Genomic DNA, 23,793 nt, shown 5'->3' on the forward strand with positions numbered 1-23,793 from the left:
TGTTTTTGCTCGTGTGTTCTTTACAGGAAGTCTGAAGTTTAGAGGTCCCTATTTAACTTATTCTGGCTGGCTTGCTATGAGATCTACATACCTGCGGCAATGCAGGGCGCTGTTTACAATTTTTCATTTTCTTTTATTATTTGACAACAAGTTGGAGGCAGTGATCTGTACCATCTCCTCCCGTGCGGACTCGCAGTATTGTTTTGGAGGTTCGTCTCCTTGCCATTTCTGAAAGCTCTCTCCCACAGATCTGACTTTTGGGTCAATGTATAGGTCAGAGCTAATTGGACATTTTTGAAATGGTAATGTTTTGAAAAGGGCATTTGTGAGTGAGAAAGGTTACAGGCCTTGTCTTCTGATTACCCAGGTGGGAAGGGGGAGGGGGCCACTTCAGTGTTTAACAGGATAGGATTTATGGCGGCCAGTTTAGAAAGTGCTCAGCATTGTCTGTCTCCAGGAATACAGGCTTGTCTGTGGGGTTTTTCTGGACGGGTTTTTATCTGCGGAAAAAGGCTCGCACTGGTCATTCTTCTTAATTTTCTTTGTCAGTGTGTGTGTGTGTGAGAGTGACGTGCTCCGCTGTCGGCCAGGAAATGAGGTGTCATCAATCTCAACTCTGCGCCGCCGGCTTCTTTCTGGAAACCCAGGAACCAACTTGAAGCCATTGTCAATTCTTTACTGCTTTGCCTCATCCCGGTTTTGCGTCCCAGGCTCGGGACAGAAATGGCCCTTTTGGGAGTTCTTCAACCCAAACTCAAGCTAGTACAAACCACCTATCGTGGTCTCCTTTAGCCAGCCAAATATGTGATATCCATTAGCTTTCATTCATTTATGTTGGCATTACTGGCGAAGAATGCATTATATTTAGTTTAAGAGAAACGAGCTCTCATCTCTGCGTAATCTCATTAACCAGCTAGAGGTGCTTTTCTCGCCTGATGAAAGTTCCGACTAGATATTTAGGTGAAGATTGCTGCTACGCCAAGCTCCACTGGGCTTTGGCCAAGTGCTTTAATAAAACTGACCATCGAGAAGACATGTTAATTAAAGTCATACTAATTGTCTTGTTGCCCCAGTCATCCCATTAACTGGAGCTTTGGCGTGAGGTATAACGGCAGTAAATTGCCCCTCAGGAAGTGGTGCTGATGCAGGCTTGACACACTGACGTAACTCGGAGCCATCAGTACACGCGCTACTATCTGCCATCCGTGGCTTATAAAGCAATGATCTATAGCTGGAAGTATAATTATTTGTCATATAATCGTGATAAATGTCTGCAGCTGTAAGTCAGGCATCCTGAAATGGCATCATATTTGCACCGCTCATGAAATCTAAGCTGCAAGAGCCTTCGCACTGTGGACTGTTGTCTCCATCATCCAGCTAGAGTGATCCACTATGTGCTGCCGGTCCTCGGCGCGGCTTGTAACGACGTCTATGCAAATGGTTCTCCAAACCTAGTAGTTGGTGTTCAGGCCCCCGTCGTTCACGGTGAGGTGTGGCTCATTATTTACCAGTCTGGCGGACTGGTAGCACGAAGCACGCGGGCCTGTCTTTAACACGAGCTAACAGATGGCTCGCGGCTGATGAACTGTCCGCGAGCCGCCGCTCCTCGTCTCGTGAGGTGTAAACACTCGTGAGAATACTCCCGCCGCCCTGTCCCACAGCAGTCTGCTCATTAAGGACTTCCCCCGTCTCCTGAAGCTCCTCGCGTGGATCACCGTGCCAAGAAAATCATTTATTCTTCACGCGCGTGTGCGCGTGTATGTGTGAACGCGCGAGCCTCGAAATTCATACCCTCCGCTACCGTGGACTCGTTTAAGCTTTGATGAATAGTAAATTCTCTCCAGCGTTTATTTATATGGCCTTTAAATCTACACTTATTTTCATTATTACCTTCTCCGTCCTCGGGGAGCGCTTCTGAGGGGGTAAATATTTGGATCATGCAGCTCACTACGCGCTAGATACGCTGGCTGCTTAAAGGGCTCGTGCAGACCCATCCGCCGATTGAGCGGAACTGTTAAGTGGGCACCCTGAGCCCGACCGCGTAATTAGCTGATTTGTTGAGTTAACTGTTTGGGGTTTTTCTCCGTTTAGATTTCCGTGTGTGAACGAATGAGCGCGGGTCGCGCGGAAAGGCGGACGCCAGCGTTAAAGTAGACTTCCGTCTGTCGGGCGCAGACTGCACGCACCGAGCGCCCCACCACGTAGCCCGAGTGCTGGCGGGTGTCGCTCGTGTAAACCTCGTTTTACATTCACGCTGACCCGAAAGCTTCGTCTTTCTCCACGTGGCCCACGACCAAGCAGGAAGAAACGATGTCTTACGTAAGTGTTTTCGTCAGTTCCGCGCGTGCTTCTCGGCGGGCCTTCTCTCGATGCCGCGGAGGTGTGCAAAATGCTTCATTCCGTATACACGAGCGCTCTGTTGCAAAATAGCCTCTGGGTTTATTTCCTCTGCCTACCTACAAGCAAAGGCTTTTTTTGAGCGATCAAATATTTTTAGCATTGCAGTGAGCGCGCGGATAGGTGGCCGGTGCAAGGTCAGCGCCGAGAGGGAAGCGCAATGAAAAACTCAAACACGCGGGCCTTTCTCTTGCCTCGCCTCCCGGAGTCTGAGGGTGAGAAGGCCTTTTTGCCTCAGAGGCCAGAACAAAATGGACGGCAAAGAGCAAGAAGGTAGAAAGGAACGCACGCGTGAAATATAGATAAGGTCGGTGCGGATGGGTGTGCGCGCAGCGGTGGTCTGGTGCGGCGCGTTAGCCGCGGCACGCGACTCCAGGGAGCGGCGCTCGTGCGGACCCGTCCCCGAAGGATCCACGCTCCAAAGATGAACAGTGTGGGCGACGAGCGCGCGAGCGCCGCATCTCTACGGCTGCCCTAGAAGTGCGTACATGCAACGCACGCTGAAATCTAGAATGTATACCGTAATGGTATTTTCGTAATTTACCGTGTAGAAGATCGCACATCATCTGTGCATGATACAAGTGTGCAAGATCGCACAGCTGTATTTACTGAACGCTTGTGTTTCGGCGTGTTTTGTTTCTGCAGTCGGGTTGTGCGTGTGGACTCGCGCCGTCTGCATAGCACCCCCCACCCACCGCGCGCGTGCGAGCGGACTGGGAGTGACTCATTAGTGTCTACTCTGCTTCCTAATCAACGCGTGATTTCTCCGCCCCTATTGGCCCGACAGCGCAGCCACATCAAACAGTATTCAAATGAGCAGCAGCGTTCTTCATCTTTGCCTTTGTAGTGGCACACGCCAGTTAGCAGGCAGCCCCGCCCATCCCTCCCTCCCTCCCTGTGTGGAGTCTCTTCTCCCACACACGCAGACATCTGTCGGCCCACGGGAGCGAAACCTTCGCTTCCTCCTCCGTGGACGTTTGGGTGCTGAAGTTGCTGTGCTTTTTGTCTCCCCTCTGCTCAGTGGTGCCTCTGTGTCTCCTGCAGGTTTTCATCTCAGCGGCACGGTGACCGAACCGGCCACCACGTCTGAACCGGAGGTCGTGTGCAGTGTGGCCATCAGCTTTGACCGCTGCAAAATCACTTCGGTGACGTGCGGCTGCGGCAACAAGGACATCTTCTACTGCGCCCACGTGGTGGCGCTCTCACTCTACCGCGTGCGGAGGCCTGACCAGGTGAAGCTGCACCTACCCATCTCCGAGACACTCTTCCAGATGAACCGCGACCAGCTTCAGAAGTTCGTCCAGTACCTCATCACCGTTCACCACACCGAGGTGTTGCCAACTGCCCAGAAACTGGCAGATGAGATTCTCTCACAGAACTCTGAAATCAACCAAGTACATGGTGAGGGGAAGGCACGCGCGCACACACACACACACACACACACTCTCACATTGAGCTCAGCGTTGGAGGCTCACAGAGACATACTTGTATCCATAAATAGCTAGAAAACAGGAAAAAAGAAAACGGAACATAAATGAAAGATCAGTCAAGTTGCGCATCTCGCAGATGTCGTGGTGCAGGCCTTGCCAAGGAAACGAGCCCGTGTGGTCATTCAAATCAGAGATGCTTCATTTACTACACATCTATTGTTTTTGTTTTTTTCTTTCAAAACACACTGGATGAAGACTTTCCCTCATGTTAACGGCATCCTCAGTTTTATAGTCCATTTTTTTTGGCTTAGACCCTCACCCCCCACCTTGAACTGAATGGTTTGTCCCGAGCATGACGTAAAGCTCCCTGGGTAAAACGCCTGTCTGGCTTCTCTCCTCAGGTCCGCACGAGGCACAATGCTCCTATTATATTTCACTTTTGTCGGGAAGGGGGAAAACTAAGGCGGATGTTCCAATTATAGGAAAACGCGCTGGTTAACTGGCACTTTTGGAGTAAGAAAAAGAGGAAGTGCTTTCATCAAGGCTGTTTGAGTTCACGGCTGGAATGCAGGAAGTGGATTTGATGTGGCGCTTCGTAAATCTTTATAACAAGACTGTAAGCGTTTATAACAAGACTGTAAGTGTTCAAATCGTCAAACACACTTTTTTTTCCTTTTTTTTCTTTCTTTGTTTGGGCTTCATGGGGGCGGGGGGCTTCCCAATGCCCCCGCACACATGCTAAACCCAGACCTCCCGAGGAAGCTCCTACATGTGTCTGGACTGGATCAGGGCTGATTGTGTTGGTTGGCTACATGCTGGTGAAATATGTTGGCCATTTGGCTTTGGGTCTGCTCGTCTTTGCCTTGTATTCTTGTTAGCCTTTGGACTGTCTCGGGCGTTGCCGTCATGCATTCATGCTGCAAAGAAAACAAACGCACACAAATGTATAAACAAGTAGCTTTTTTAATCTCCTTGTTTTGTCAGCTTGCTAGTTTGTGTTGTGCTCTCCCTGTACACTTGAGGCGTTCTGATTGGTCAGTTTTGTTGTGTTTGCAAGGGGCTCCGGATCCCACAGCGGGGGCCAGCGTTGACGACGAGAACTGCTGGCATCTGGACGAGGACCAGGTCCGGGAGCAGGTCAAGCTCTTTCTGTCCCAGGGGGGCTACCACGGCTCGGGCAAGCAACTCAACCTTCTCTTCTCCAAGGTGGGATGGCCCCAGCGGCTGCTAGCATGCCAAGCGCTCGCGTTTATCGCTCGCCAGCGTGTGACGACGTTACCTGACTGGGAGCCTACCTGCCGCTTTCGGACGCAGTGTTGCGTATTTTCCGTTTCTGATGTTTCAGGAAGGGACCCAGAACCCGTTGGGCCTCTCTCGGGACATCTCTGACTTCTGTTGCTTTGTTTGTTTGGTGTGTGTGTGTGTGTGTGTGTGTGTGTCTCCTGCAGGTGCGGGAGATGCTAAAGATGCGGGACTCAAACGGGGCGCGCATGCTGACGTTGATCACGGAGCAGTTCATGGCCGACCCGCGTCTGGCCCTGTGGAGGCAGCAGGGAACCACCATGACGGACAAATACAGGCAGCTGTGGGACGAACTTGGTGAGTGGAGCCCCGCCCGTACCGTCAGGACCGGTCCAGCGCATTCGAAATGTACACTGACCCCCACTAGAGTCTCGGAGGACAATCAATTTGAAGGCTCTTCCGTTGCCAGCGCGCAAATTCACAGCATTTGCACGAATCAATACTGCATATCCCACTCAAACACCCCTCCCCCACCCAAACGGGCACTCTCGCTGAGTTAATGCGAAGGTTGGAGTTGCACTCGGCTCTTCACACGTTGGGCTCCTTCCCTGCTGACCAGTCCTGTTACATTTACATTTATGGCATTTAGCTGATGCTTTTATCCATAGTGACTTACAATTATGACAGAGTACAACTTGACTTGAAGTGACTCGCCCTGTCGCAGAGGCGGACCCGGGGCGTTCAGAGAAGGCTGTGCTCCGCACCTGACGAGGAGTCACCTGGGGAGTTTTTAAGCCTCCGCGGTGCAGGGAGCGGGCGTGCAGGAGAAGGGGAAGGGTCGTGTTTTGGTGTAACGGAGGAGGTCCTGCTACCTTTGTCTCGCGGGGCAGAGGCAGTTTAGGTGAGTCTGGGGTACAGTGAACACGTCTGCTGGAAGGGAAAGAGAAGCCCTCGAGTCACAAGGGAAGTAGGTTGTTGAACAAGAGGCCTTTGCTACGCTCACGCTTGCCTTTGCAGAACAGCAGTTTTACAAAAGCGAGCAGACTTAGCTTTCCATTACCACACACACACTTCCTTCTGTCAGCACTGTGCTCAGGCTTTGGGAGTGACCTCATAATGCCAGACCCACCACATACTCCTGTCCTCTCACACTAACCCTAATGCAGCTGTGTCTCAATGCCAGACAGCCATTTTGTCTGGTGGAGAACTCTTTCTCCCTCAGAAACCAGGGGGCGCGGGGTTACTCCAGAGCGGCAGAGGAGAGAGGCTGGATGCAGCCTTCTCTCTCTCTCTCTCTCTCTCTCTCCCTCTCTGCTCCTCTCCCTCGTCTGTCTCTCTTGCTGATGAATTGCCAGGCCTGTCAGTTCTGTAATTGGAGAGGCCTTCGTTATGAAGGCCCCCCCTCCCCCCACCCAGTACCTCCAGCTCCTGACAGGAGCGATAATGCTAAGACCATTTCATTAAATCCAGGACACTTAACGTGACACTAGCGGTCAGGTAGGAGCTGTGGGAGCTCTGGGGCAGGCAGAGGTGGGGTGGGATTTTTACGGCTGCGGCGGAGGCTATGCCCCACCCATCTCTCGCTCTCCCTCTACTGTGAGAGGGCCCCTTTTGTAGAAAGAACAAAAGCATGATTGCCTCAGACAAGGGGCCGTCAGCCATGCGGACGGGTACGGTGAAGGATGCTGGCGGTCTTGGACAGCTGTGCGTGTGTGCGTGCACATCTGTGCGTGCGCGCGTAACACGGGTCTTGGCTCCTGAGCTGAAGGAACCCAACGGGAAGCGAAAGCTCTGACTAGGGCCGTGAAACGTGCAGGAAGCAGAAGGAGTTTGCGTGTGAGTGCCTGAGCTCCAGTTTAGTGCATGTGTGGATTAATCTGTTCACCAAAGTCCCATGTTGTTTTAATTAATCTGGGCATGGGGGCATTGCTGGACCATGATGCCTTTTCATCTGGGCTGCGTCTGCGAGGAACAGGTCGGGAGGCGCACGGGCCGTGACTCCTGTCTGCTGACATAATTACACCAGCGCAACCTCCCTCGCCACTGGTGCTTGGAGACGCTGGAGGTGCTCGACGTGGACGCCCCACCCTCTGCCCCTCATCAGGGGAGGCCTTGCCTTCATCTCTGACGCGATAAGCATCCACTTTTGTTTCTGTTCCTCTGTTGCCCGGGCGTGGGCCCAGGCAGGGTGTCGTGTCCCGCCTGCTGTGGTTGTCCTTGATGCCCGAACAAAGGCGCTCCCTGGTCATTCTCCTCCCCCCTGCTTCTCTCTTCATCCTCTCCTCCATCTCTTTCCCTCTTTTCTTTCTGTTCAGTCTTTTGTCTGCCTTTGTGCACTTTTCCGCTCTCTCTAATTGTTCTCCTGCCATATTTTTCTCCCCTCACCTCCCCTGCAAGTATTCTCAGTACGTTATTGTGGCGCGCTGTAGGGAGTGATTAGACCATCGTGTGGCGTGGGTTCCTCACTGGGCTCATACATCACGGCCTAACACAGCCACTGGAATGACTTGGAGCACACAGGTCTGATGCTGCTAGCCAGGTAGACGGCAGCCGTTCTTACCCTGAGAGAAAAAGGCTCTATCGATCCAGTGCGCTCTGAGAGCTTTGTCATTTTTGGTTTGTCTGTGTCGGTGGGATGTGTAACGGTCACCTGAGTTTTGGGGCAAGTTAATGGTGTAAGTATGAAAGCGCAGTTGGGGTTGCGCGTTTGCAGAAGCAGATAAGTGCATTTCTATTAAATGCGATAAATCCATATGTTTTATCAAGCAGCTTTTCCCCCTGGTGTGCGTGTGAAGTCATCAGCGGAATGTGAAAGTAAGCGATGTAGTTTCGTGCCGCCATTGTTTCTAATTGACCCCCTTTTAAAAAGACTCAATCTCGGTTTGACAGGCCCCAGGAACCTTCAGAGAATATGCACAAAAGACGGCAATTACCGCAGGGTGGGAGATTATCGCGCACGCGAATTTGCATGTTTTGCAGCAGAACGAAGCAGGAGCGGCGCACGGTGCGACACAGTTAGCGTCGGCGGCAGAGGTATCTCACCGAGGTCATTGGTGCGCGCGGAAGGTGGCTGTCCTTATTCGAGCAGTCACCTGACCTCTTTGTATGTCTGTCTGAAGTAAGATAGCTTCGGACTAAACGTGGCTTGTGATCTCACGGCCTCCGTGAGCCCATCCTGTACGCAAGTTGGCAGTGATGATTCTTTCATATTTGGGAAAACTCTTGGGTCGTAGCGTTACAAATGTGTGATGCACTGTAGTGACATGGCAACTTGGTTTTTTTTCCTCCAGTTTTGCTTCTTGAAAGACAGGAAGTCAAGCGTGCTCTCCACCCCATTCGCTCTCAGCGTCAATTAAACATTTAGTGGCACAAATGCCACAAGTAACGTTATTATCGTCAGTGTCGTATGTGGCTCCCTCTTACAGCTCTCCATCATTACCTTCCACTTGTGTGCGTGCTCGCGCTCTCTCGCGCTCTCTCTCTATCCCTCGTTCTGACTGCGTTTTAACCCCCCCTCCCCCTCACTCCCCAGGTGCATTGTGGATGTGCATCGTGCTGAGTCCCCACTGTAAGGCCGAGCAGAAGGCAGCCTGGCTCCGACAGCTCAAGAAGTGGAACGGCGTGGATGTGTGCCCCTGGGAGGATGGTAACCACGGCAACGAGCTGCCCAATTTAACCAACGCTTTGCCTCAGGGTGCGCACGGCAACCAAGGTGAGTACAAATACATTCGGGGGCAGGGCAGCGTGAGGGGTGGGTGGGTGTGTGTGTGTGTGGGGGGGGGGGGTGCCACCTTTCATCCTCCCAGCGCCCTGCTCTTATTGGGCTTTGTGTGACTGATGGAACGTGCCTAATGACACCTCGTTGTGCGGCGTCCCCCCTCCGGGCCCCATCCTCGCTTTGCAAATCAAAACTCCCAGCAGAGCCCGAGTCCAGGCCTCTGGAGAAGTTTTCCGATAAGCCAGTGCTTTGTATGAGCTGGAATGTCTGTGAGGAATTGTGTTTTGTTTTGTTTTTTTACCCTCCCCCATCTGGGTGTTTATGGATGTTCAGTGGTACAGCCTGATAATTACTGAGCAATGACCTCTCAGACGCAGCGCCGGGGGATTCTAGGATCAGGGGAAGCTTTCTGTTTGCAATTACACAAGTTCTGTGGGTGTGTATCCGTGCGAGCCTGTGTGTTTTACCACACACTCTGTATGCAGAAGATGTAGAAAAGAGTGTGTCTGAGGGTGTAGCGACAAAGCCCAAGTGCTGAGAAAATGAACCAGCTCCACCCTCCACCACCCACACCCCTATTGTCCTCTGTGCTCTTAGACTTGGGCACCAGGCCGCACCGGACGGTCTTCACGCGGGCCATTGAAGCGTGCGATCTCCACTGGCAGGACAGCCACTTGCAGCACATCATCAGCGACGACCTCTACACCAACTACTGTTACCACGACAACACTGAAAACTCGCTCTTCGACTCCCGCGGCTGGCCTCTGTGGCACGGTAAGTGTCGAGGGGGACAGGTGGGCGGGGATGGAGCATGTGGGGGCCATGGCTCAGATTCCGTGTCCAACGTTTGTCTTGCGCGCAGAGCACGTGCCCACGGCGTGCGCCAGGGTGGACGCGCTGCGCTCGCACGGATACCCGCGGGAGGCCCTGCGCCTTTCCATCGCCATCATCAACACGCTGAGGCGCCAGCAGCAGAAACAGCTCGACCTCTTTCGCAACCTCAAGAAAGGTGAGTGGGCTCGGCGGCGCGGTGGAGGGGCACGGAGGCTCACGCCCATTAAACCGTGGGATGCGTGGAAGGTGCTCAGCCCTACCAGAGACCTCCACGACTGGGAGCCAGATGGGGTTTGGGGAGCCAGTAACACGATGCAAATGAGCTCGTGCTCCGTTAGCCACGCCGGAACGTTCTGAGCGAAGGTGCGTTTTAGCGTTGTTTTGTTTTACTTTGATGCATCTAGTGTCCGTCAGACGGGCGGAGGGGCACGTGTATAACGTTTGGAACAAATCGGCCGCTGCGTAGTCGTGTGCCAAGCAGGGCCTGTTTGATCTCAGCTACGTGTGTGCGATCATTCCCTTTGATTTGGGGGGGGGGGGGGTGTGCGTGCGTGTTTATTAAGCACAGTAGTGCCCGCCCAGTGCCGCCCTGTGGTCAGCTACATTTAAATGCAAATATCTGCTTGTTGTGCATCCGTCACCCAAGCAACTCGCATTCAAACGAGGTGGCTGAGTGGAGTGCTGTTGCGGTGATTTGTGCGAGAGCTGTGGACGAAGAGTCCTTTGGCCCTTTCAAGTGTCTGAAGACGTCCTTACGTACAGTAGACACATTGTGCCCGCTTTTGCTTGTCGGGAGGAGTGGCACATGTTGCCTGGTATGCAGAAATCCCTCTCTCACTGCCACCACACTGAGCTGGCACAGAAACATGCGCTTGGGTTTCTTTACTGGTTTTGTTTTGTTTCAGATGGGAGTGGAGCAGGCAGACAATGACTGACACATGCGCGCGCGCACACTGTTATTGTGAAGAGTATATGTAGTGCAGCCTGCATATTCTGTATTCATAATGAATAGACTCCAGGTTCTGTTGAGTAATGTGTGTGTGTGTGTGTGTGCCCTCTGTAGACCTGCTCCATAAAGGGTTAACCTCCATCACTAACCTGGAGGGCTGGGTGGGTCATCCCTTGGACCCCATCGGGACGCTCTTCAGCACGCTGATGGAGAGTGCCCGCGGCGAGGATGACGGCTTGCCCGGAGCTTTCCTGGAATTCTCAGGTAAACACACACACACACACACACACACACACACACACACACACACACACACACACACACACACACACACACACACTCTCTCTCACTCTGCAGAGGCACAGGCCCACCAGCCTCTCTTAGATGTTGAGTCTCGTCTGGCTGTCTCTCATGCTTCCAGCAGTGTCACGGTCCTTCGTGTTTAATAGCCCTTAGTGAACGTTTGCGGTATCGTTTCTTCTTAACGGCTCTGTGGAGCACTCTCCGACAATAACGAGACCGGTCGTCCCTGACTCAGACCGGAGACACGCCGGGTCCACACACACACACACACAAGATGGCGACTGCCTTCTCCCCTGCTGCATTTAATTTGGAAATTTTTCATTCTCCATCTGGTTCCCCTCCACCCACCCTGTCTACTCTGGGGTGGATGTTTGGTTCATCGGTGGTGGGAGAGGTGGGGGTGTGGTGTGCTCCCTCCCACGGTTAGTGGCTTCATTAAAACATCACAATCGCTCTCATGATTATGAGCTGCCATTGGTGCTAAAGAAGAACCCGGAGTCGGTGAGAACTTTATTCTGCTGATGGCGGTGGAGCACGGCCCTGACATGCCCCCGACACGGCCCCGTTGGATTTGGGGGGTTTTAGGAGGGTTTGGCCTCCACATTCTGCTTTTTGGCTGCTGAGCTGATCTGAGCCGAGGACTCTCAGGTGGTTCGTGCCTAATTTCAGCGCCGGCCTGGAGTGCTCCTCTCATTCGTCATCCAGTGCCGTGCCGTGCCGTGCCGTGCTGGTGCCGTGCCCATCTCTGTGGAGCCCGCAGGGCCTTTCCCAGCCAATTAAGAGTGGATTTGGTGCTGATCTGGCAACATGTTCCGAGAGGCTCCCTGTGGTCCTTTCGCTGAGGTTGGTGGAAGACCCTGTGTTGCTGCCTCTCACCCCTCTCTCCTCCTGCCAGACCACGCCCCTGCCAGGTTGATCCCCAGAGTTTCCGCTAAAAAGCGCCAGAGCGCCGGCACCTGGGCGGGGCTAAGGTGCGCTAACATGGACTGAAAACGCATCGGCTTCTGCACTCACCACTGTGCTTGGCTTATGGCGTCCGTGTTTGATGTGGCGTTGACTCAGACTCTGATTCATTTGACATTTCTGCAAGATGTTTGCCAGATGTTACAAGCTTGGTGTCTCACTGATGTTCCTAACTGACCTGTAGGTCCAGTGTCTTTACACAGTACAGTTAACACGAAATACACACACCACACTGCAGCAGTCACTCCATTTTAACTGTGAGGTGATGTTTCTGTTTAAACCAACACGTACAGAACCATTACTGTAGATGGCAATACTGAACCAGTACTGTGGATAATGATGTGAGGTTGGTGTTTATTTTAAGAAACGTCTCCTTTCACACTTTACGACTGCTGCTAACATCTCTTCCCCCCCCTCAGGCACGGTGAGCCCGAGCAAGCGCACAGACCCTGCCCTGCATGCGCCGGCCCGCCGCTTCCTGGAGGAGGGCGAGTCGTATGTGGCACTGGCCGTGGAGACGGCCCTCATGGGCCTGGGTCAGCAGCGCGTCATGCCCGATGGCCTGTATGCCCAGGAGAAGGTGTGTCGCAACGAGGAGCACCTCCTCGCCAAGCTGCAGGAGGTGGATCTGGACGACGCGCTCGTGAAGATCTTCCGCAAGCAAGCCGTCTTCCTGTTAGAGGGTGAGCGGCAGGGGTCGGGGCCGCCATCGGTTCGTTCGGGACGGAGTGAGAGAACTGTGTGTTTGCCCCTCCCCCCCACCCCCCCGGTGAGGGCGGTCCTTCAGGCGTGCAGGCATGCTAGCGTGGCTGACAGTGTGTGAGCACTAACACGGCCCCGTTAGCATGCTAGTGTGGTTAACACGGCCCCGTTAGCATGCTAGTGTGGCTAACAGTGTCTGAGCACTAATACGGGCCATTAGCATGCTAGTGTGGCTAACAGGGCCCCGTTAGCATGCTAGTGTGGTTAACAGGGCTCCGTTAGCATGCTAGTCTGGCTAACAGTGTCTGAGCACTAATACGGCCCCGTTAGCATGCTAGTGTGGCTAACAGGGCCCCGTTAGCATGCTAGTGTGGCTAACACTGCATGAACGCTAACAGGGCCCCATTAGCATGACCTCATTTGTTTTCTCTTGACATTTGATTGTTAGGGAGTGTCTTCCTTTTTTAAATAAATAAATAGATAGCCCGTATGCGTCTACTGCTGCATGACTTGACTGCAACGTGCTTTGTGAAAATGAGGGTCAGAGGGAGGAGTCCTGTGAAGCCATGGGGGTGGAGCTTCATTGAGCAGCTGGGAGCCACGCCTCCCTCTTGTGCACAGGCCTTTCACATTTCCGGCAAGGTCGAACGGTGCCTGACTGCAGAATGACACTTGGCTGTGTGTTTGGCGGAGAGTCACTCCTGTTCATCTACGCATGCCTCCTCACTGGGGTTGGGACTTCAATGCAGTGGGAGGTGCTAAGATGACCCGCAGGGGCAGGCAGACTCCGTGCTGCTTCCTTACCTCCACAGGATAATGGAGAGGACTAAACAGGTTGAGCTGTGCCCTGCCCCCTGGCTCCGCCCAGGCCTAGCAAATGGGAATGCATGTGCCAATGATCACATACCAAAGGCCCAGGTAGGCGGGGCTTGTGCCTCCCACTGCTAGGGACCCATTGGAATACATTTGTGTGTGTGTGTGTGTGTGTGTGTGTGTGTGTGTGTGTGTGTGTGTGTGTGTGTGTGTGTGTGTGTGTGTGTGTGTGTGTAACTTCATGTCCCACACTGCATTTGGGTTTATATTTTTATTTTTAGACCTTGTGTACACTCATCTTGGTAGAATATCTCGTGTTATTCTCATGCCGTTTGTATGTATTAGGGGTGTGGGTGGGTGTGTGTGAGTGTGATGTGGCCTGTGGTTGAGGCCCTCTCAATTGAAAATAATCTAATGACAGGGAAACCAGAGCCTTCACATATGGCTTCTGGCATGGCAGTTTATTTTGTAGGGAAGTGTGAAAAAAGGCCCTTGTGCACTTGAAAGCAGGCGTGTGGTTTCATCTGGTTGGAGGACAGGGGGGGGTCTCAATGCCTTGCTGACCCAGCTACAGAAATGGCCCGTTTGGGTTCTGCCTCGGCACCAAATGGAGCATTTGCAGTTCCCTTCCAAAACAAATTTTTGTTGTCTGGATCAGATGATGCAGCGTTGCTGATGTGTGCTGTTGGCTGAGTGTGTGGGCTTTTGCGTTTATGTAACTTAACAGGGAGGGGTGTGGCTGTGTCTTGAGGAAGCGCACACACACACATCCATCCCAAGTACCCATAAATCATGGAATGTGTAATGTTTTTATCAGTCTGGTTTTAATGCGTGCAGTCATTCTGTGGAAAGGAGATGTGTTGTAGTTCAGTGCACTAGAAAATTAGACGTGCATGTGTGTCTGAGCACGTACTTCTACAACTGACTGTGGTGTGTTGGTATGAGGTGAGTGTATCGATTAAATGTACATATTCAAGGCTTAACGTGTGTGTTGTCTGCAGGTGGGCCCTACAGTGGTCTGGGTGAAGTCATCTACAGAGAGAGTGTTCCCATGCACACGTTTGCCAAGTATCTCTTCACCTCCCTCCTACCTCATGATGCCGAACTGGCCTATAAAATTGCACTGAGAGCAATGCGGTGAGTCCCCTCACTCAGTACTACAGCAGCGTGTGTGTGGGTCTCAATGTGGGTGGGTGGGTGTGTATGTATGTGGGTGGGTGGCTGAGCTTGGCACGATGTTTAATCAAACGCCGCCTTTTGCTTGAAAACTTGCTAAATAATTCATTGCTGCTGAAAATGAGTTGAAAATGAGCTGAAAAAAGTGGGAATAAGTGTGTGGGAGAGTCTAATTTAGGCCAGAGAGGCAGAAGTGTGTGTGTGGGGGGGGGGGGGTTGTGGGTAGGTGTATACACCCACCATACACTTTTTGATATGTACATGTTGATGTGTATGGGTCTGATTCTATATGGTCATCAATGACAAAATGCTAAATATTTAAATTATCCTTTAAATATGCATTAGTCAATAATGCATATTTCATGAGGTAAGAGAGAATTTCACTCATCTTTATTTAAAAAAAAAAAAAAAGGAAAAAAAGCATAACTCCTTAAATCAGACTTGGGGTTCTCCAGGTTGGGTACAGCAGACTCGTGAGTGAAGCCAATCTCCCATCACAGGAAAGGTTTCACTTCACAGATTCTATAAACACAGCCTTTGTGGAGAAGGCAGGCGCACCATCGTACAGCAAAGGAAGAGCCAATCTACCTAAATTTGGGTGTGGTAACTGCCCTGGGTTCGGCATGGACTTGTCCAAATAGCGGCGCTGATCCTCGCGCTGGACTCAAGATTCCCCAATATAATCTGACATTTGATGCGATCCCTGCACAGTTAACCGCTGTTCTGCATTAAGCATCCATCTCCCAAGTGGGATTAAACTTGTAATTATTCAGAGCCCAGGGGTCGGAGCGCCGTTAGACTGGGTGCTCTGACCTCTTGGGTGGTAGGGGCAGTATATTTAAAACTCCACCCTGAATTCAGACGCCGATGTAGGTTTAGTATACGGAGCAGTACAGCACAGTTACTGTACCGAGACACAGCTGTCTGAGGTAAACATTTAAAAAATAAAGGCTCTGCGTCTGAGGGGGCGTATCCCAGATGTCCTCGTGCTGAAGGTTGATGAACGATGAGAGGTTTGTCCTCTCACCCATCACCACCCTGGTGGCGACAGCCGTTCATGTCCAAGGGGCTGCGTCGGTGCTCCAGGGTAGTGTCAGGACTTCGGCGTCTTTCCTCTGTGCTGGGGTCCAGGGGTCTGGTTTCACCCTGTTGGAGGCAGAAGCAGAGTGGAACGTCATCTGAGCTCGTGGACACGTTTGCTGTTCGGTAGAAGAAATGACAGCGTTTCCGTAATTCGACCTTCTCTGTAAGAAACGGAAACCTTTTCTAACTCCAACCTGCATGAGTGGATCTGATTCTGAGCAGAGCGGATTAGACGCGGCACTCCGGGTCGGCCGGACCTAACCGAGTCTGGTGGTGCCCCCGGGGAGAGGATGGGTTATTAGGTGTACTCTGCCAGGGAGCTGGCTCTGAGAGATGAACTCCAATATCCTCTCTGGCTGCGGAGTTAATGAGACCGATGTGTTGCTATATATACGCACGGGCCTCTGCCTGACCCTGCTGCAGGTGTGTCTGAACTTTGCCGTTCGCCAAGTTCTGAACCTGCTAACCTCATCAGGTCAGAACCTAAAGGGACTTGGTGTGTCCTGTGTGAGGATCTTCTCATATTCATCACAGTGTGAGAAACATCTGAAAGCACCCCTTCATGACTAATGTGCTGTTTGTGTGCTTGTTTTCAGGTTACCAGTGTTGGAATCCTCAGCTCCTTCCGGCGACATGTCCCGGCCGCACCATATAGTATCCGTTGTCCCCAACCGCTACCCCCGGTGGTTCACCCTTAGCCACATAGAGTCCCAGCAGTGTGAGCTGGCCTCCACCATGCTCACAGCAGCCAAAGGTTAGACCCCGCCCACCCAGAGGGAACTCTGCCCATTGGCCAGCATGCCTGTCTGTGAAGGCCAGGCTGCAGCTGGCTTACACCTCAAGATCTGCTGTCCTGTTCCCAGTGCACACAAACCAAAAAGAAGAACTGCACAATTCTGCTGCTTTTTTTAAACCATGTAAAAACCTGCATGTTGTAGACCTAAAATTAGAAGGTCTACAGTGTGTGTGTGTCTGTGTGTGCGCGCAACTAGAGGTGCCATAGCCAGACTCTGGTGCTGACTCACTGGGTGATTATGCAGAGGGAGTGTGCGCGCGTGGGGCTCAACACACCGTAACCATAGCCAGACTCTGGTGCTGACTCACACTGCATAATTGTGTGTGTGTGTGTGTGTGTGTGTGTGTGTGTGTGTGTGTGTGTGTGTGTGTGTGTGTGTGTGTGTGTGTGTGTGTGTGTGTGTGTGTGTGTGTGTGTGTGCGCGTGTGTGTGTGACAGGAATGAAGGAGGGTCTTTCCAAGGTTGCCGGTCACTGCGTACACTCAGTGAAATGACAAGTGATTTGAATTTTAAATCATGAGAGGAATTCAAATTGGTTTTAGTCCGGGCTGTGCCTCCCGTCCCTGAGGGTGGTGTTTCATCTCTCGCAGGCAGCGTGCTTGCAATTTTCACCCTTTCTTGTATATTTATCTCATAGCAAAAAAAACCCCCAAACCCTAAAGACTATTTGCAGTGACAGATGTTCCATTTCGGAAGATCTTTAGACCTCGTGCCACTCCATGCTTCATCCCCTTCAGTGTTTATTAGACTCCCTTGAGAAGTAAACGTGTTCTCTGTTGTGCCCTTTGCCTTTAGGCGATGCTCGGAGGTTGGAAACAGTATTAGAGTCCATCCAGAAGAACGTCCACTCGTCTTCTCACATCTTTAAACTAGCGCAGGACGCCTTCAAAATAGCCACACTCATGGACAGCCTGCCTGACATCACTCTGCTGAAAGTGTCTCTGGAGCTGGGCCTTCAGGTAAGCCCCGCCTCCGCTCGCGGTTTGGTTTGGGTCACGTACTTGCTCGTGGCTGGTGATGGCTCATCATGTCCCACCCCCTTCTCTCCCCAAAGGTCATGCGAATGACTCTCTCGACACTGAACTGGAGAAGGAGGGAGATGGTTCGGTGGTTGGTCACATGTGCAACAGAAGTCGGTGAGTCGGCTCGTGTTCTGGGTTAGATTTTTCCGAGTTTTCCGAGTTACCTCTGCTGGTGGGTGTGTGAACCAGGTGACTAACCCTCTGTCCCTCACGCAGGGGTCTACGCACTGGACAGCATCATGCAGAGCTGGTTTACCCTCTTCACGCCCACCGAGGCCACCAGCATCGTGGCCACCACCGTCATGTCCAACAGCACCATCGTGCGCCTCCACCTGGACTGCCACCAGCAGGAGAACCTTGCCAGCAGTGCGCGGACGCTGGCCTTGCAGTGCGCCATGAAGGACCCGCAGAACTGCGCCCTGTCTGCCCTCACGCTCTGCGAGAAGGACCACATCGCCTTCGAGACGGCCTACCAGATCGTGCTGGACGCCGCCGCCACGGGCATGAGCTACACGCAGCTGTTCACCATCGCGCGCTACATGGAGCACCGCGGCTACCCCATGCGGGCCTACAAGCTGGCCACACTGGCCATGGCCCACCTGAACCTCAGCTACAACCAGGACACTCACCCAGCCATCAACGATGTGCTGTGGGCGTGCGCGCTCAGCCACTCGCTGGGCAAGAATGAGCTGGCCGCCATCATCCCCCTAGTGGTGAAGAGCGTGAAGTGCGCCACCGTGCTGTCGGACATCCTGCGGCGGTGCACGCTGACCACGCCCGGCATGGTGGCCCTCCACAGTCGGAGGAACTCTGGGAAGCTGATGTCGCTGGACAAGGCGCCTCTGCGGCAGCTGCTGGACGCCACGATTGGCGCGTACATCAACACAACGCACTCGCGCCTCACGCACATCAGCCCACGGCACTACAGCGAATTTATCGAGTTCCTCAGCAAAGCGCGGGAGACGTTCCTGATGGCGCATGATGGACACATCCAGTTCACGCAGTTCATAGACAACCTGAAACAGATATACAAAGGCAAAAAGAAACTGATGATGCTCGTACGGGAGAGGTTCGGTTAGGCCGCAGGTCGCCGCCCTCCACTTACTTGAGTCTGCCTTTGTATCCTTTCTAAGTTAAAGCGACACGAAAATGCAGGAAGAGGGGGACAAAATGTCAAATCCAGTAAGAGCCACAGCGGTATTGTGTATAGACTTGTTTAGTTTTGCCAGAAAGGAAAATCGTCATGTTGTGGAAGTTTTGTGTGTTCCTTTATTTGTATGGAAGTGCGTGAGAGCGGTAAGTAAAGAGAGGTTTAAAAAAAAAAAAAAAAAAAAAAAAAAAAAAAAAAGCAAAAAAGAATTTAAAAAAAGAAAAAAAAGAAAAAAAAGAAAAAGAAATTGAAAGTTTTGGTTTACACTGAGTACATGTTGTCCAGTGGCAAAGGTCCACATAGCACTCCAGATATCTGTCAGAACATTCACAGCCTCAAAGAGAAGAAAATGGCTTTAAACCAAACAGAGCACCTCCATCCCAAGTGATAAGTACCTCGTACGACTGCAGCTTTATGTCATCTTTCCCCGTTTCACACGCGTGTTTATCTGTGTACTAAAGGATACGTTGGATACGAAGAAGAAAAAAAAAAACCACAGCAGTTTGGGTTTTTAGCTTTTGTTTTGTTTTGTTTTTTTCCTTTCTCTTTTGTTGTTAGCAGGCTAATAGCGTGGCTTTGCAGTCATCCAGGAGCATGTCTCACACACGCAGATACTCGCGCACACACACCCAGACCTGTTGTGCTCACGCTTGTGGAAACTTAGCGACTGTCGACATACATTCTCAGGGATTTCTCAAGAAAAAATAAAGGAAAAAAATAGAAAGAAAATGATCTTGGAAAAAAGAGAGAATGAGAGCATTTTATTGTACTGTATATATGATAGTATATGTCTGAATATTGAAAAAAATGTATACATTAACTAATTTATAAAAGAATATTCTATGTAATGCAAAATACTTGAAGCTGCAGTACCTTGGTTTAAAACAAAACATATCAGAGGGTGAGAATGGGCGCTTGCTCCAGGGGCTGGAATCAGGCAGTGATCCGTGCGCTGGACACCTATGCAGAACCACCTATTCAACTGCATGTTCCAACTGGTATATGGGAATCCATGAATGGGTTGTTTTGTATGTATATACAAAATGTCTGTATCCAGGGTGCCCTGGACTGTACTGGGCACCAGTGACGTCGAGCGGTGAACCAGAGCAGCAAAGCCTTAGCATTAAGAATAGGGAATGCAAGAATGGCAGGGCTGAAGACAGAGCCAACCGAAACCGACTTTTAGTAATTAATGTTCCGATCATACACACACGCACACGCAAAGTAAAATTGGCCTGACCACGTTCGCGTCTCTCTCCACAATTATCAAGTCACAAAGAAGCTCCATTTTATGCACAATAACATGTACATGCATATTCTGCTGACATCTTGACTTTGTGCAGGACAGAAAGTTGCTGTGTAGGTTTGACTGTTCAACATTTTTAATGCTTTTTTTAAAAAATGTTTTTGGTTGTTTTGTTCCTCTAGAATTCCTCAAACAAGAACAGCCTTTTTTCTTGCCTTGTCTTAATGCTTTAAAATAACCAAACTGGAGTTCTAACTACCAAACCTGTTCATTAAAATGAAAGCCAACCAACTTTGGTTAAAACCTTAGTGTCTTTAATTTAGCTCAATGGTTCTGTACATTGTGCTTTAAAAGCAGTTTTCTTACGTTCTTTGGTGAAGACGTTGTCGAGTGTCTCTTGTTCTCTTTCTTAGAGGTCTGTCTGTAGTTTTCTGTTTGTTTAGAAACAGAAATATCATGTTCTCCAATTTATTTATTATAAAAGGTAAACGATTGTATTTCATCACTCGTGTCAACATGCTCATGAAGTTGAATTTAAGATTTGATACACCGATATCAATTTATTTATGTAACTAAATCACTGTTTTATAAACTTGTTAATGATTCAACATTTTTGTTTTGTTTTGTTTTAATTAAAATTAGTTTTTTGAGAGGAAGAGATTCTCTGAAGTTGTTTTATCATTTCCCCCCTTATGCGGGTACAATATTGTTTTTAGAGGTGGAGTAGGTAACTATGAAAAGCATTTTTTATCATCTTTTTTTAAAGTACTATTTAACATGCCGATAACAATCAACACCTCAAAGTCTGGCAGGTCGCAGGACTAAAGAGAGCCGTCCAATCAGTAGGTTCGGACCTGAGGAGATGACGTCACCCCCGCGACTCTGCGCTCTTTCGCGCATGTGTCGTCCTTCACGCGGCTGTACACACGTTTGATAAAAGCTGGCATGCTAGTTGCATAGGAAGGGCAGAGAAGCCGCTTACACTGCTAGACAAAGAAAGAAAGAAAAGGCCGATAAAGCAAGTCAAGGCGGCTGCTAAACTAGTTAGGTGTGGATATAAACCCGAGGGAGCGCGCCGCCTTCCGGCGGTAGTTGCCTAGATACGCATTAAGCTAGCTACCTACCTTAGCTTAGCTACTGCAGCTGTTTGCTCGCCAAACGTTATGTAGTTTTAGGAAAATTCAAAATTACGATTTCAGAACTGACTTTGGCTATGTAGTGTCGCTAACCTGAATGTTTGGCTTTGGCTGATGCGATAGCTACAACGTTAGCGCAGCTAGCCGGTAATGGAAACGCGCTGTCGTGAGCTGCTGCTGCTGTAGTCAGGCAGAGCGCATTCATGTGTTGGGGGTCGTGGAGGAGGGCAGGTGGGCTGGTTTTAGGTTGGATAGTTTCCTACCTTACACTCGCTGGTGTCTATAAGCCTACCTACTCCACCTTTAACTATAATGATTACCTGTGTGAAGTTTGAGTACTAACATCCATACAGCTGATTGATTTGTGGGTTGTTGTTTGTTTTTTTACAGCATTTATCTGACACTTTTATCCAAAGTGACAATTCTGACTGGGTACAACGTGAGTAATTGAGGGTTAAGAGTCTTGCTCAGGAGCCCAACAGTGGTAACTTGGCAGTGGTGGAGCTTGAACCAGCAACCTTCCGATTACAAGTCAAGTACCTTAACCACTGAGGGACCACTGCCCCTATGTGTCTTTTTTATGCCTGCAGCTCAGGAGCTCTGCCTCCAATTTCCGAGGCCCTCTCACTACTCCGCCCACTCCCGGTTTTATTTATTTTTCTCTATCATCCAGTTCAGGTCATCAGCTGCCCCGCCAATCACGAGCTGGCTGAGCAGCACAGCGGGAGTGAATGACAGAAACATGCCGAACACATCCTCAACTCTAGCTCTGCTGAGGAGTTGATTAGAGAATTTACAACCCACTGAACTCAGGGGCTGCGTCAACCGGGGCCAGCCAGCAACAATCGCCCATCTTGCATTAACTAACTAAACAGGAACAGGGAAGGATTATGACACCCCTGCTGACCCATTATATTTGCAGTGGAAAGATAAGCTTGGCTACACATAAAAAGGCCTCTTCCCTCCAAAAGGGCCTCTCACGGTTAACATTTCGATGAGTGATTTCCAGGCATTAATAAGCCAAAGATTTAAACTACTGAGGTGTCAAGGGGGAACTGTGTGTCACTTTTAAAATACTGCAGGAAGAAGTGTGACTGCTACCCTCATTTTCACCTTTCCATTCTGATAAGCATGCAGGGTACTTGTGTGCTCTTTTAATTTATTGCCGAGTTTTATCCTTTCTGCATTAAATTAGTTTCAAGGGATTTTGATAGATTGTCTGTGACATACTTAAACATCAACATTTTTAAATCAGCTGTAATTTCAAATATTGTAGAACTAGTAATGGTTCGGGATGCGAGAGCACTGCGTTGACATGCCTATAAACAGTGTCTACATTTTGCCGCGTGTTTCTGTTTGGTTTTGCAGTCCACGCCGGGGAACAGACAGATGGGCTGCAGGCTGATGCTATCCGTGATTTCTGCTCCTTCTCCCGAGAGCTCAGATGCACAGCCGCTACATGCCACTCCGTGCTGGAGCACTCTGCCCAGACCATCCGTCCCTCACCACTTTTGGAAGAACAAGCCGTGGTTGCCTGGGATACAATACCCGTAAAGGCCTGTGAGGTCTGCTTCCACCAGTGCCCAGCAGAGCACAGGTCCTGGGCTTCCACGCACCACAGCCAAGCGCCCGAGTGCCACAGCGGCAAAGCTGAGCCCAGTTTTTGTGGTTGTTTTTGCGTCTGCATTGGAGTGTTTAATAAAATTTTGCACACAGCTGTAAACGTTACACATAGAAAGAGGCATACATGGGCCCCCAAGTGCTGCGACAGAGACGTGCTCCATTATCAGGAGATTGCTGGTGCAAGCCCCTGTACTGCCGTGGATACCTGCATCCGGGTGATGAAGGTGGCAAGGAGGTGGTGCTCTGTGTGTCATGCTCGCTGACGAAGGCAGTTAGAGTGATCATCTGAGTGTGCTGGGCAGCCCTTCAACACACCCTCCATGGTTGGGAGTTGTTGTATGATGTGTGAGCCTAGCTAGTGGATGGGTTGGAATTGGCATGACAACTAAATTGGGAGAAAATTGGGGAAAAAAGAGAGTTAAAGGTGTTCACTGTTAGCATGGTGTTAGATGTTAACATGGTGATGTACTCTATATGGCCAAAAGTAAGTGGACACCTGTTCATTACCTATCTGAGTTAGCTGGATGTCCCATTTTGAAAATTATGTGTATCAAGTCTTCGTCATGCTTATTTGCTGCTATAATAGCCTCCACTATTCTAGGAAGATTTTCCACAAGGTTTTAGAATGCCTGTGAAAATTTGTACCCATTTAGTCAACAGAACATTTGTGAGGTCAAGCATTGATGTTGGACAAGAAAACCTGAGTGGCAATCAGCATTCCAGTTTATCCCAAAGGTGCCCTGTGGGGCTGAGATCAGGGCTCTGTGCAGGCCACTGGATTTACTCTACATCCAACTCATCCAACCATGACTTTATGGGCCTAGCCTGGTGCACGGAAGCACTGGCATGCTATACCAGAAAAGGGCCTTCCTCAGACTGGTACCACAAAGTTTGAAGTATATAATTGTCAAAAATGCCTTTGTGTACTGAAGTATTAACCCTAGCTCTTAAGGGGCTCTAGCCAAAATGTCCCTAGACCATTCTCTCTTCCCCACCAAACTCGTTGACGATATGCATTTCGGTAGGTAGCGTTCTCCTGGCATTCAGCAAACCCAGATTGATCCATCAGACTGCCAGCTAGTGAAGTGTGAATCATCACTCTAACAAACAGATTTCCGCCACTCCAGAGTCCAGTGGTGGTATGCTTTACGTCGCTCAAGGCAATGCTTGGCATTGTGATCTCAGACTTATGTGCTTCTTCTCAGCCATG

General features: G+C 50.6%; 1 protein-coding gene across 1 annotated transcript in view; it reads left to right on the plus strand.

The window, feature by feature from the left end:
- Window positions 1-18,624, plus strand: part of zswim6 (zinc finger, SWIM-type containing 6) — a 39,294-nt gene extending 20,670 nt beyond the window's left edge. Inside the window, exons 2-14 of the mRNA XM_027020559.2 lie at window positions 3,442-3,798; window positions 4,885-5,033; window positions 5,276-5,426; window positions 8,602-8,781; window positions 9,385-9,561; window positions 9,650-9,796; window positions 10,685-10,834; window positions 12,256-12,519; window positions 14,353-14,488; window positions 16,207-16,364; window positions 17,202-17,365; window positions 17,461-17,542; window positions 17,645-18,624. Coding sequence (XP_026876360.2) covers window positions 3,442-3,798; window positions 4,885-5,033; window positions 5,276-5,426; window positions 8,602-8,781; window positions 9,385-9,561; window positions 9,650-9,796; window positions 10,685-10,834; window positions 12,256-12,519; window positions 14,353-14,488; window positions 16,207-16,364; window positions 17,202-17,365; window positions 17,461-17,542; window positions 17,645-18,507 — 2,978 coding nt within the window. The 3' untranslated portion in view covers window positions 18,508-18,624. The remainder of the gene's footprint in view (window positions 1-3,441; window positions 3,799-4,884; window positions 5,034-5,275; window positions 5,427-8,601; window positions 8,782-9,384; window positions 9,562-9,649; window positions 9,797-10,684; window positions 10,835-12,255; window positions 12,520-14,352; window positions 14,489-16,206; window positions 16,365-17,201; window positions 17,366-17,460; window positions 17,543-17,644) is intronic.
- The last annotated feature ends 5,169 nt before the right edge of the window (window positions 18,625-23,793 follow it).

This window comes from Electrophorus electricus, chromosome 17, assembly GCF_013358815.1.
Source record: "Electrophorus electricus isolate fEleEle1 chromosome 17, fEleEle1.pri, whole genome shotgun sequence".
NCBI classification, from domain to species: domain Eukaryota; kingdom Metazoa; phylum Chordata; class Actinopteri; order Gymnotiformes; family Gymnotidae; genus Electrophorus; species Electrophorus electricus.